Raw genomic sequence first — 14689 nt, 5'->3', positions numbered from 1 at the left:
ATTTAAAGTATTTAAGTAAATAGTAGTAAAATCTTTATTCAATAATTCTGAGGTATGGTGGCTAAATGATAAATAAATAAATATTAAATATTAAATAAAATAATACCCAATTTAACTTTTAATGTTCGGTTCGAGTTCGATAAAATATTTGAAGAGTTCGGTTCGGTTCGGGTTCGATTAAAAGTGTGTTGGTTCGGATCTGTTCGAGTTCGTTAATTTAAAGAAAAGTTCGGTTCGGGTTCGGTTCGACCTTAAATATTATGGCTCGTAACATCTCTACTAAATTTGAATATCGGCTCACAATTATAATATTATCATGTTTGCGAAATACCAGGAAATGTGAACCACCACATCGGAGTAGCTAAATTGCATACCCAAGACGCCGCGTGATCTTAATTTTAGTGTTAAAAATTACGTACAATATAATATATTTTGATATAAATTAAACATTAAATCGGTATCATAAGAAATACCAGAATACGAAAGCCGAATTCAAAAGCCAATATGAAAATTGAAAAATCCTCGTTGAACATGCGCGCACTAAATGTTAACGAGTCGGCTTTCAAAGGATATTATAACTCATAATATGTTATAGTCTTCTCTTATGAGATTTCATTTTAAACTAATAAATTACGTATAAAAACATTAGCACGTTTACATTTACATATTTGAAATTCTAAGCGTATAATTATTAATTTTGTATGCGTATTATTTAAGGTATGTGTTTCGTTATTTGCAAAACATTTTTTGTAAAAGTATATTTATTTTCAACAAAGTATCCAATCGAATTTATAAATTCTATACAGTTCGTCTTAATACATCAGAGTGGTTGCAGATAGTTAATGCTCCATGATGGCTTAAAACTTGTAATATGTTAGCATTTTAAAACGTTAGATCTATCACATATTTTGTACTAAGGTGTTATTTGTTTCATGATATATTCGATAAATTATAAAACATTAATAAATATTTATTAATTTATACATTAAGTTATATGTATTGTTGGTCTTAATAATTTTATATTAAAAAAAAAAAAAAATTATAAATTATAACTATAATACTATTATTCAAATATTAATGTCATACTTATATTATCCAATTCACGGTTGTTATATGTTATTTTATAAAATTAAACCGAGTATTTGTATAAAACGTTCTCATCGGTTTTTTTGATTGATTAAAAACTCTGAAGTTATTTTTAAACTAATAATCAATCACTTATATAATTATTTAATTAATTTTACACAATATGATAGATAGGCTATGATGAAAAGTAAGTATCTACCTACCATACATTAATGTAATGAAGTAAAATTTAAATAAAAAAATTGAATTGTTTTTTTCTTCTATTAGATGAAAACAAAATCATTCCTACCTTAAATGTTATAATAGTTTCAAATAATTCAATTTTTTATAATTATAATCTTCTGAACCAACATCACTACTAATATAACTAAAATACTAAAATTATATCTTTATATTTTACCTACTATGTTTTGCAGTATTTGTAAAAACTCTAAATATTTATCCTTATAAAAATACTTCTGTCAATATTATAATATATATTCTTATTTTATTAACTTAAAGCTTATTTCATATCACATAACCTTTAGGAATGTATATAATATTTATTTTGAGGTATTGAAATTCATGATATTGTGCATGTTTTTATAATATAAACAATTTGTTTTTAGAAATCCCACTTTTCGTTTCTAATTGGGCTTATCTTTCACTGTGACATCTGTTCAAAGAAATTTCATCTTTGAATTCCAAACTTTCCTACTAATTTGTTACAATGCAAAAAAATAATATTTTATCATGATAATAATAATAAATAGTCTTAATAAATATTATTATTATTATTATTTATTGCTATCAATAATAACGTATAATGATTATTACGAATACCGAACATTTCTTTTTGGTAATATTCTATTGTCCTATACATTACGAACGTCAAATAACACTCAACGAAAATGAATAGTCCCTAGAATTTTAATGAATTATTCACGGAAACAAAAAGAGCATCATCGCAAGAAATGTTTTGTATTTTGAGTTAATAACTAGGAAAATGTAACTAATAAGAATCGAAAAATAGAGTGAATTTTTATGTAAATACCATGAAAATTCCCAAAAGTAAAAATATTGTAAATAAGAGTATTTTCAAATTAAATTATTAAATAAATATTAAACTGTCAACATAAATTTAAATAAAAAATATTATAATAAATATTAATGAAAATTTGTTTTGATCCAAATCTGAATTTTTTCGTAAATCTTCGTTAAATTTAAATATGAAACCTAACCTATGCTATTCTGAACATAAATCACGATAAAATTTAAATTTTACGTAATAGTCATTACTCAATACTAAACAAATTTTAACGATATATTTTTAAAGCTAAAAAAAGCGGGTAAGTGGATGTCGCTCTGCTGTACATTAGGTGGTGGGGTGGACCTCTGACTAGGGTAGTTTAGATTTGAATGCAATGATAGGTATCATTGTATACGAAAAACGATTCTGAACGGAGATGATTTGTCATTCTAGGATATAATAATTATTATATTTAAATATTGTCATATATTCTATTTTGAAACAAATTTATTATTTTTCAATTAGGACGCATTTTGAATAAGGCATGGTAATTCAAGTTTTCCTAAAACATTGCATGTAGTTATCATAATTCATAAAACCTTATATTATCATAGATAAACAGATACCTGATTTCATACAAATTTAAAATTCAAACGCACCTAAAATTTTTCGTATAATGATGCTTCGAGTTTTCTCTATAGCAGCTACTTGAAGGAAAACTTATGGAAAACATAGTGTTGTATTTTTAATCCTTAGTTATAAACACAAACAATTTTATGATTTTTCAACTTCAAAATTACTAGCAAATTTTCGGGTTTTCGACAGATTTCGTAAAAATTTGAACTATAAACGCTTATTAAAAAAAATTGTGACTTACAATTTTTAATTTTTTTTAGCTACAATAAGAACAACTCATAAGGAACCTTGTATTCAATTTTCAATTTTTTTACCGACACTTCAAAAAAAATTCTCATAAAAATCGAAAATTTCAGTGGTCTATAAATAACTCAAAAAAGTCAAACATTTTTGAAAATTAAACTGTATATAGATAAAACTATTTGGTGAAAATTTCAAGTTTTTACAGTGATTAGTTTTTGAATTACAACCATATAAAAAAATCGATTTGGTCGAAAACTGGTTTTGCGTAAAAATTCCCGTTTATCTGCCACTTTTTTTTTTGTTTTTCTCGATTTTTTTTGAAAACTGTTGGAAAATGTTTACTTTTGACCTCTATAATGCACCAAGGATATTCACTTTTACATGGGAAACCACCCCCAAAGTTTGAAATTGAAGCATTATTTTGACTAAAAATGCTATACACAGACAAAAAAAAAGAAAAAAAAGAAAAAAAAGAAAACACACATCATTGTAAAATTAACACATTCATCACTTCGTTCAGAATCTAAAACTATTTATTTGATAAACGCTTTGGGCCATACATATTATTTGTAAACGATTTTCTATTTGCATACTTAATCTAAATTATAAACGTGGTAGTAAAACTAAAAATCAATGTTTGGTGATACTATAGTTGAGCCAAACCTTGTCCTCATTTTATTATTTTTCAATTTATTAACTATGATACAATATTTTGTATGTTCAACGAGTTACCCAATTAACAATTTACAACGTAGTTTATTGATTTGGAATTCAATAACTACAGCAATTTGTATACAATGATTAAGGTTTGGTCAGACATGCTAAATTACATTTTAAAGTTTTTTTTTAATTTCCAACCTTAAATACGAAAATTAATTAAATTTAATATTGTAATAAACATGGATAATTTTCTTTCATATCATTTACATTGGTTATCTTCTATTTAACGCAAATATAGATAACACTGTTTCAAATCAATTGGTTAAGATAATCCAACTATAAAATTAGTTTCGCCAAAAAAATCTAAGAAGATAAATCTAAACGATTGGTTTGTTCAATTCGTTACGTATTTGTTGTCTTCTTATAAACGAAATGACGTCATAGTCGTGGTTTTTTGCAAAACCTGAATACGATAACAACATGTTCCAAAAATGATTCCTAAACCATTTCATCTTCCATCTAATATTACGATAAATGTATTAATAAAACGCGTGAACGGCTTTTATGCTGTTAATACCTAAGTGTAACGTTGTTTGTGTCCTATCAAAACTCACTTTACGTACATAAACAGCAATTTATTTGATAATCAAAGCAGACACTAGCGCGAACACTTTCCTGAAAACATGGATTGCCTTTATCATTGATTTAATAATACAATATGTAGATTGTAGAATATAGATAAGCAATGACGTGAAAGAAAACGACTATCATTTAAATTTTAAATTGTTGGCAGCTATTTGAGCACTATATTTGGTGGAGATGCTGTTAAAGGACTAAGGTACTACTCCGTGCAATAAGATAATCTATTTAAAAAGCATGATTTAATATTTAAAAGCAAATAAGTAAACACGAGTCAATAATGATAATTTAATTTTTTTGAACAAAAGTGAATAGCATTTTTATGAAGTTACTAATTCGTTTTATAATATTAGTAATGCTTAGGTAAAAAAATGTATAAAATTTTACCCTAATCATCAATAATACCATTTGCATATTTTTTAATAACAATCTACTAAAAAGTCTTTGTTTTTATAATAGAGATGCATATATAAAGTGTTACAGGTCTATTTGACTAATGCCATAACTTTTTTTCTATTCAATATTTTTTTTTTTTTTTTTTTTTTTGTCATGATTTCTAGAGCTCTGCGCTGTAATTTGTATATGATATATTTTATTTTAGTTTTTTAATAATAAATAATAAATAATTTAAATTTTGTATTACCGTTTTGGCGTTTAAAACTTTTAATTTGATTTCGTCATTAATTTTTAAACAATTTTCAAATTCAAATTTATTTCTTGCTAATATCAGTGTTTTGTTATCATTAAAAAGTAGGTAATCAATACTAAAAACATATATTTCATCATTATTTAACATGACCACGTGATGCATATCACAACCATAAGTCTAATAGACCAGTTACGGATCGATAACAATTCAGCGCAGTCATTTTAGCGCACGACAATTCAGCGGTGATAATTCAGCGCAAAACAAGTTAGCACGTACGGCATTTACGCGTAAGACAAGTCAGCGCATCATGTTTATTAAAATATACCAAATTAATTAAACATAATAAATATAATAAAATACCAAATTAAAATCATATTAAAAATATCATTAAGTATTGCTAAATAATAAATACACATTATATTATTATAAAAATCACTTATTTAAATTTAAATTATGTTAATAATATTATTATTACTGAATAGTAAATACGCATTGCATTACATTAAAATTTAAAAAAACATCATACCTATTATAATCATTTGTTTAAATTCAAATTGTGGGCTATCCGTTGTAAGTACTCATGGAGTGGTCTGTCCAAATTATTTTATTTTCATTTTGTCTGTCCTGCCTATGACTAATAATTTTTGTATACTAATAATTGTTTTCCTCTTTGGCTCGTTATATTATATTGTAAAGACATGTTAACTATGATTTATAATACACTATAATATTACAGACCACGCGCAATTGACGGTACACCAGTTACATTTTGATGTAAAATAATTATATAATATAATTTTGAAATTCAAATGATTAAAACATTTTTAAACCTTATACGAAAATTAATATTCTACAATTGCCCTACTAAATACTACGTATATTTTAATGTAGGTATATAAAACATTAAATTACAATGTAATGTAAATAAATATTTTCAATTTGAGTATACGAATCTCAAACATAACCGACCACGTAACTGATATATAATGATATAAAGATGTATCATTTGTTTGAAAACGCCCTAAGCTTAAAGTTTAAAATTTCATGCATCATACAATATAAAAATCAAAAAAAACAAAACAAAAGATGTAGAAAATAAAACAAAAATATTTACCCATCGATTGTAGAAATAATAACATTATGATGAATGATATTTTAGATTTGTTCAAATTGCGTCATGGTTATGATAGATTTAATTTTACATATAAATATGTACATTATACATTAAAAATTATTTTTTATAGCAATAGATAGTTAGTTTTAAAATAAAATATATTGTAGTTCGGCATACCTTTTATATGCTGACTTATTGGTAATATTAAAAACTATTTGTTTTTGGTAAACAACGATAAGGTTTTCAAAATATATCGTTGTTATATGAAATAAATTGACGTTATATTTTACATTTAATGAATATTCACGTGTTTAAACTTTGAAATCCATGTTTACATATATATTATAATCACAAAATCAATTACGATGTGTTATAACTATACAGTACAGGGTTGAATGACTAAGTCATCACTTGTTCTACCTAAACATTGTATTATTGGTAATAATTTTTAATATACAGGCATAATAAATCTAAAATTGGTTATTTGTGATTTAATATTTAAATGATTCCTAAATTAAACTAAATAATGAAATATAGTAGTAAATTCATATTTATTTTTTAATATTTAGGTCCTGTGCCTCACACTGTATATTATATACATATCTTTCATTAAATTATAAACATAATAAAATATTGTTCGAATTTTCCGAGGGAAGGCACTTGGCGATTAGCCAGATCAAACCATGCAGCCAAACCGTATTATTTCGAAATGTGACCGGGATATGAAATCAAGATGTTTCCATTTATCGTCGGGAAAATGTCGACAAATTAATATTATTTTTTTTTTAATATTTATGATGATGCGCTTTTTCAATTTTAAAATATATGTAAACAATTTTCCGGGTAGGAAGAATTCTGCGAAAGTTACATACGGTACCTCTTTATAATGAGGAACAACACAGATGGTACTTTATACATGTCATTTTTGGAATTTCCCAGAAGATTTCCAGAAAATAGAAAATTCTGAAAACTCACGAGAAAAACAGTTATTTATGGCAAGCTGGTTAAAAATATGAACATTTTAGTTATTTTGTTTTAATTAATGAAATAATTATATCAGCAATATACTTGCCATTTGCTAATTATTTTTTTAAATTTTTTATAGATAATATGTTGATAGTTTTTTGGGAAAATTGATGCCAACACTTTTTATATAAATTATAAATTAATAATGATTGAGTTTTATGAATTGAAATGTTCTTACTATTAATTGATTTATTTATTATCATTTTTATTATGATGTTTTTAGATTAAGTTATTAACATCAATAAGTTGTAAATATTAGATGGTTTTGTTGATGTAATCTTCGACTGGACTAATAATTGTTGACGTATCAATCAATCAAATAAATTGTACTTAAATAAATCAAATTTATTAAATTAGGATCCTGTACATTTCTATTACCTTTGTTACTTTTTGTTTACTATTGTATCTACTGTTCACATATATTTTGTCAATTAAATTAAGCCGTATGTTCATGCAAAAAAGGGCTCAGCTCGTAAAATATATAAATAAATAATTAAATTGTTGTGTACTAACGTAAGCAAAGCAAATACTTTAGTTTCATCAGTACGTTTTGTGTATCTATTACTATAATAAAAAAAATTACTTTAAACCTTAAGTGTTTAGTAACGGTAGATACTATATAGGTACCCAATGGTACCCATAGTCAATATTTAAGTCAATTTAGACTAGAATATAGTTTACACTATAACTTAATAAACTGTATAATTTATTCCTTGCCCATATTATGTGAGTTATTCAATATCTCAATACCGTACAATCCAACGTGTGCATTTAAATTGGTATTTGAGATGTCAATATTTTTAACTTAAAAAAAGGATGAATTTGTAAAATTCTTTTATTGAAAAATAGTATGTAAAAATATTAATAAATTCTTTGTCCATATAATATGGGATCAAAAAAAAGTGTATTGTTGTGGAGTTATAATAATGTATGCATTTTTAAAAACATACAATTATACAATTTTACTAAGCCGGTAGTAATAATGTTAATTTGCTATGAGTATGAGACAGTTGAAAAACATTTTTATCATTAAATTTTGATAGAAATTATGGCTTCAGAAATACCGAATAATGTAAATATTTAAGTTTGATATAGACAAAAAAAGATATGAGTCTAACTATAAAATAGAAGCGAGATTTCTTCAAAAACAAAATATGCTTATATGGTCCCACAGAGATATTAGGTCATTATAATATATTATACTAATACGTCCTGTAATCATTTATTGTAAGGATACATGTCCCCTAAAGTATAGATGGAGGATAGGGAGCTGGTGGTTTTGAGATAAATAGGTGAGATGTAATATTATATGCCTAATTATTGATTATAAATTCTATTAATATAATACTATTAATTATTATAAAGAATAAGTATTTAAAATTTTAAAATCAATGGTATAATAATGTATTCATATTACGTAATATAATAAGTACGTAACTATTACCTTAATACTCAATTTTGTCAGCTGCAAGACTATGACAATTGATATACCGTTTAAACTTACAATTTCTATATGCTTCGGAATTCTCTAGTAAAGTTATTAATATTGGTAGGGAATGATAAAGTGTAAAAAAACTATTTTTATGATGTAATATGATGCTTTACATATAGTTCTTGAATAGGTCACATGACTATAGATTTTACAGCTGTTTTGAAATACCTAACTAATTAAGATCTAATCCAAAGTCTTATTATGTGTTCTATAATTATTATATGTTCGGCTAACGATCAAAGTTATAGTTTCCATAGTTCTTTGAAAAGTTCACAAAATAATACAAACTACAGCATTTCATCATAAATAAACGTATATAATTTATTAAGTGTGATATAATTATTTCAATTGTTCAATTGTTTACCAGAACAGTTTAATGAATATTTAAAAGAAGCCATTTACCGCAGTTGTTTTGTCTAATTATCCACCTATATGATATAATATATAAGTAATGAGTTTAATGAGTTAATGTGTTATTTTTTCTTATGTATATGCCAATTCACTTAAATTTTTAATAAATTTCAAACTTTTTCTATTATATTTCATATACTATAAAGTGCTAAATAAATAAATCAAATTAAATTAAGTTTTTGACGTAGAAACTTAAATAATATAAAATACCTACTACATACTATAACAACACCAAGTCCAATATAATATAAACGTCTATGTATTATTCCATAATTTTGGCTGACACATTTATAGTTTTAATTACGCGTTAACTTAATGCTGTACGATGTATTCACTGTTCAGACTTTTAGATTATGTAATAAGTATGTTAAGTAAATAGATTTTAATGGTATATTATTGAAGAATCGTCCTAATACCTACTGTGGTTTTTTATAATGGATTATTTTGTGAGTTGTAGAAATGAAAAATTACATAACAGAAATGTATTGACCAAGTAAATGAGTAAAACTAAAAAAAGGAATTAATAATCATACAAAAAAAAGCGAGTAAGTCATGGATGTCAATTTGCTGTACCTACAGTAGGTCACAAGTGTGTTACTGTAATGGATGAAATTAAATTTGAATCCAATGATATTATATCATTGTATACGAAAAACGATTCTGAGCGGAGACGGTTTATCTGTCTAGGATATATTATAGATTATTAAAAATTTTCAAATCTTAAATTTAAAAAGAAAACATTTTATGAATTTCTAGCATAAAATAATTTAATAATTTTCGTGATTTTTACGTATATTGTCAAAATTCAAACTTTAAATGCTTTAAAAAAAAATTGTGACTATATATTTCTTTAATTTTTCAACTGCTTTTGTAAAAATACATTAGGAGCCTTGTATTAAATGTTCAAGCTTTTCTACCCAACAAATAAATTTTTATCGATATTAATTTAAAAAAATCTAATATGATCGAAAATTGCATATGCCTATAAATGTTTAACTTAAGTCGAAATTTTTGAAAATTTCATGGTAGATAGAATATACTTATATAAACATTCAGTGAAAATTTCATGTATCTATGGTCAATGGTCATTTGTTTTAAAGTTACATCAAAAACCAAAATCGATTTTTCGCATAAAAATTCCCGTTTTTTCCTTAATTTTTAGTTTGTTTATCCCGATTATTTAGAAAAATATTTTTTACTTTTGACTCCCTAAAATACAAACTAGATTCACTTTCTGATCTAACAAGGTACTGAAGTCGAAAATCGAAGCATTTTTACTGCCCCAAAACGTGACGACAGACAAAAAAAATTCTTGCTCTGCTCAGAATCTAATATTACTTGTTGAATCGAATGAAAAAAATGTTCCAAATTTTGATTCCATATGGCATATGTAGCGTACATATGATTCAAAACTATTCATTAAACCACAGTAAATTGATCAGTTATTGATTCTGTCATTATCTTTTATAAAAATTATTACCAAACATTAATATAATTTAATGCTGTTATGATTTATAAATACCTGCTATATGAGAGCACATATTTTTTGCAAGTACATAATTTTTAACACAAAATAATTATTCAACCCTCCCCCCCTTATAATTATCAAACAAACTATCTAATTATCACGTAATGTATTACCTATTGAATATATTTAGATCAATTCAGATGAAAAAAAAAAACAAACAATAATGTGTTAGTTAACTGTTTATAGTTTTAATTTAATAAACATAAAACTTATTTATTCTGAAATTGTATTTCATAATCTCTCGTCGAATCAAATATTTTAAGAATAATAGGAAATCACAATATTTTATCATTTAGTGTTGACAAGCAAGTTTTTATGAAGTACTTACTTTTTTTTAGTGACTTTATATCTTTAACTTTATCAATTTTATTTCACACATTTTATCATTACCATCACAATTACCGTATTAAAATATAAGTATATCAACGTTGGTCAATAACATCGATATTTTGTAACAATTATGAAATCGATATTATGAGTAAAAATTCAATATTATGTTAAAGAAAACTGTTTACATAATTGCACACAAGATAAACAAAATGTTATAGATCTACATGCATTATAGTAGTACTGTACCTAACCTATCTACTCTAGCGATTTCTGACTCATTCGTTTTCGTTATTCACGAAGCACAATAATCTTTGGCCCCTCTTATCTGTATATGTCTAACTGTCCATTGACCTGTTGTTAAAAAAAAAAAAATAATAATATTCATATATACGAGTACATTGAGCTAACCAAGCCACTTACATTTTTGCTAACTATAATTTTGAGACTAATAAATTATTATAGGTACTATTATTTTTATTATAAGCAGATCAATAATTTATAGCAACATTTTAAACACCAAAAACAAAACCAGACTTATTTCAGCTGTCATCCCGGAATACTAAACTTTGAAATACAAAATCGCTTTTATTTTTTTTACGTTAAAGCATTTTATTTTTTTAGCAGACCTGAGATTTATTTCCACACATTGACGTCAGAATTTTCTTATAAATACCCCTTGAAATACTTACTAGACGCGTCGCATTTTATATAGGCATATGCATAAGTTTGAATGTGTGTAAATGTCGTAGGTACAATGTACATTGTACATGTATTATCGAACATATAAGGATTTGTAAACAGACGCATTTTTTATAGTGAAATGTCAAAATGTCATTTTGGTATTTTAATGCGATATTCATCCAACCATTATAATGTTATGTAAAAATATAATATTTGATTTTGCCCACACCACAAATGTACTTAGTATTTACTTCCAATATACTTATACCAAAATATTAATCACGATGCATTCAGCGATTGAAATTTATTTATTGTACCTTGTACAAAAACCAGTAAAATTGTATTTAAATTTTAAATTTTGAAACTCGAAATACAAATTCTATGAAAACAAACATCTTTATTATCTGAACATTCTGAACTTATTTGTTTGGATTAAATTCACTGTAATTAATTTATGCTGTAAATTTTAGCATTTGATTGTAATTTGATGGTAGTCTTTTCTTACACTCATGGGAACTACCAACTGATAAAATCGATAAATGACTTTTACAAAGTATAATTTAATATATAATGTATAGGTTTTATGTTGTCAGTTTAGACATAATATTATATCTAGATCAGTGTTTATAAACATTTGAGACTATACGGACTAATTAAATAAAATTTATTAAGATAGTAGACCACATCTTTTGCATCCCCTCCACTTTACCACTATAACATATAAATACAACAAAATGGAACTAAAATAGTTTAATTTAGTAGCTAGTAAAATGAAAATAAAAACAACGAATAAGATACCATTGATTGGTTTTTTTATATCTATTTATATTGCATACTTTTTCCCCAAAAGGACGTTAATAAATCAATAGAATAAAATAATAATAATTTTATATATTTTCAATTGTTATGTCATTAATATACTATTGTATTGTTTTACAACAATATTTATAATTTCGTATAAAATTATTTAAATATGAAAAAATTTAAATTAACGCATTACTGATTAGAATCACATATTAACAATATTTAGAGGCTGGAAGCACTATTTTAGTACAGAAAATAATAATATTAGAGTAAAATTAATTTAAAAAAAAAACCCTATACATTCCTAGTTTCTCTCAAGGTATAAAATAAAGGAAGAAGAAAAACAAAATATTCATAAATATTATTCAACGTGATTTACTGGTGAAATAAAAATAAAAATTTGAATAATTCCTATAAAATAAAAGTGAATTTAAAAATTGAATTAAAATATTTTAAATTTAAAAAATAACGTTACAATGAACAAATGTTTTAGTATTCAAATTTTGTCTATTCTTAAATAAGTTATGCATAATTAATGAATATTTATTCTATTCTTTTTCACTATTAAAATTCTGTATTAGTAATGTGTCTATACAGCTATGGATGGAAAAAAACATAATTTATATGGTTATGATTATAATACAAAATACAATCTTCGTAATACAATAAATTACTTACCTAACAACCATTGTTTAAAGAGGATTCCAAATATTATGACTGAATGTTTTCGATAAGAGTAAACCTATACGCAGGATTGTGAATTTGTAAACTGTAGATGAAACGTATTTAATGAATATCGATTATGTTATACAATAATATACGAACATAATATTAAATTAAAATAATTCCATTCATAGGTGAATAAAATACCTTGCATTAAGGTAGGTGAAATATGTATTTAATACATTACGAAATATTGTATTAATATTATGAACAATTTACAGTTTACAATTATAGTAGGTGTACCACCGAATATTATTGTTGATTTAAAACAGTACAATTTATATCGTTTAGCAAAATATATTTTTTTTTTCATATAAAAAGGCAATTCAACTAAAACTGCTCTTGAATTTTTTTTGGTTTTTCAACTTAAATAATAGATAGTTATATTGCAAATTTAAATTTCATATCCGATGCTATATATAAAATATATTTACGTTCTTAATATTTAATAAAAAATTAATCAACAGCGTTTAATTTAATCTTTCATAATGTCATTATATTCAAAAGGATTTTACGAGAGTAATTAAAATAAATACATTAAAACGTTTTTAATATACATTATTCATCAAAAATGTTTATATTATTAATATATATTATGTATTTATTTCTCCAAAAAACTGTTTAACTTTAATTTAATACCACCTATATGCCTTTTGTAATCTATCATGTACTTACAAACAAACAGAGATAATCATTTCATATTATGTCGTCCATACGCGATCTTAAAGTTGTTGAACATTTATTTTAGTTTGTTACAGTTTTGGTTTCGAGTTGCAGCGGCGTATTTAAGAATTGTTATAGGGAAGGGATGACACTAACATAAACATTTGGTGAAAATTTCAAGTATTTGCAGTGATTAGTTTTTGAATTACAACCATATAAAAAAATCGATTTGGTCGAAAACTGATTTTGCGTAAAAATTCCCGTTTTCTGTCATTTTTTTTCGTTTTTCTCGATTTTTTTGAAAACTGTTGGAAAATTTTTATTTTTGATCTGTATAATGCACCAAGGATCTTCAATTTTACACCGGAAACCACCCCCAAAGTTTGAAATCGAAGCATTATTTCGACTATTTATGCTGTACACAGACACAAAAAAAAACACACACACACACACATCATTGTAAAATCAATACATTCATCACTTCGTTCAGAATCTAAAAAAAGACCAAGGGGTGTTCGATCCCCTAAATTCCCCCCTTAAATACGCCGCTATCGAGTTGTATATTCAAAACAATATCCCTAATCCCGTCAAATACAAAACACCTTTTCATATTACCCTTTGCTGTTGTTAACGTTTCAATTATGATATGGAGGTAATTTATTGTTATGTTATTATAGTATTCGCTGCTACAGACTGTGGTAGAGGCGTGTCAGAAAAAACAGCAATGCAGAGTTCAACCATCTGTGGGCAAATACGATCCTTGTCCAGGCCACCCAAAGTTCATTCAAGTCGATTACAAATGTCGACCATGTAAGTAATTTTCAACTACGTTGTAACACTAAACTATAACTCAATTACTTCCATTCTACCGCTGGTCAAATCCAACGGAACTCGATTGCAAGTAGTCCTGGTAATTTGTAGGAAGAGCGTCTTACACTAATCTAAAAGAAACTTTTTTTTATAAAGCCAATATATTATATTATATAAAATACATT

At 25.0% G+C, this 14689-nt stretch overlaps 1 protein-coding gene across 2 annotated transcripts in view; it reads left to right on the top strand.

Annotated features, from left to right (window-relative positions):
* Positions 1 to 14689, top strand: part of LOC107173702 (protein eva-1 homolog C) — a 226125-nt gene that overhangs the window by 173599 nt on the left and 37837 nt on the right. For both annotated transcript variants that reach the window (XM_089228263.1, XM_089228262.1), the window contains exon 3: positions 14372 to 14504. In XM_089228263.1, coding sequence (XP_089084389.1) covers positions 14372 to 14504 — 133 coding nt within the window. The remainder of the gene's footprint in view (positions 1 to 14371; positions 14505 to 14689) is intronic.

The sequence above is a fragment of the Diuraphis noxia genome, unplaced genomic scaffold (genome assembly GCF_037042655.1).
Source record: "Diuraphis noxia isolate RWA-SAM2 unplaced genomic scaffold, SU_Dnox_SAM2 contig0005, whole genome shotgun sequence".
Lineage (NCBI taxonomy): Eukaryota > Metazoa > Arthropoda > Insecta > Hemiptera > Aphididae > Diuraphis > Diuraphis noxia.
This window is presented reverse-complemented; position numbering and strand designations above follow the sequence as displayed.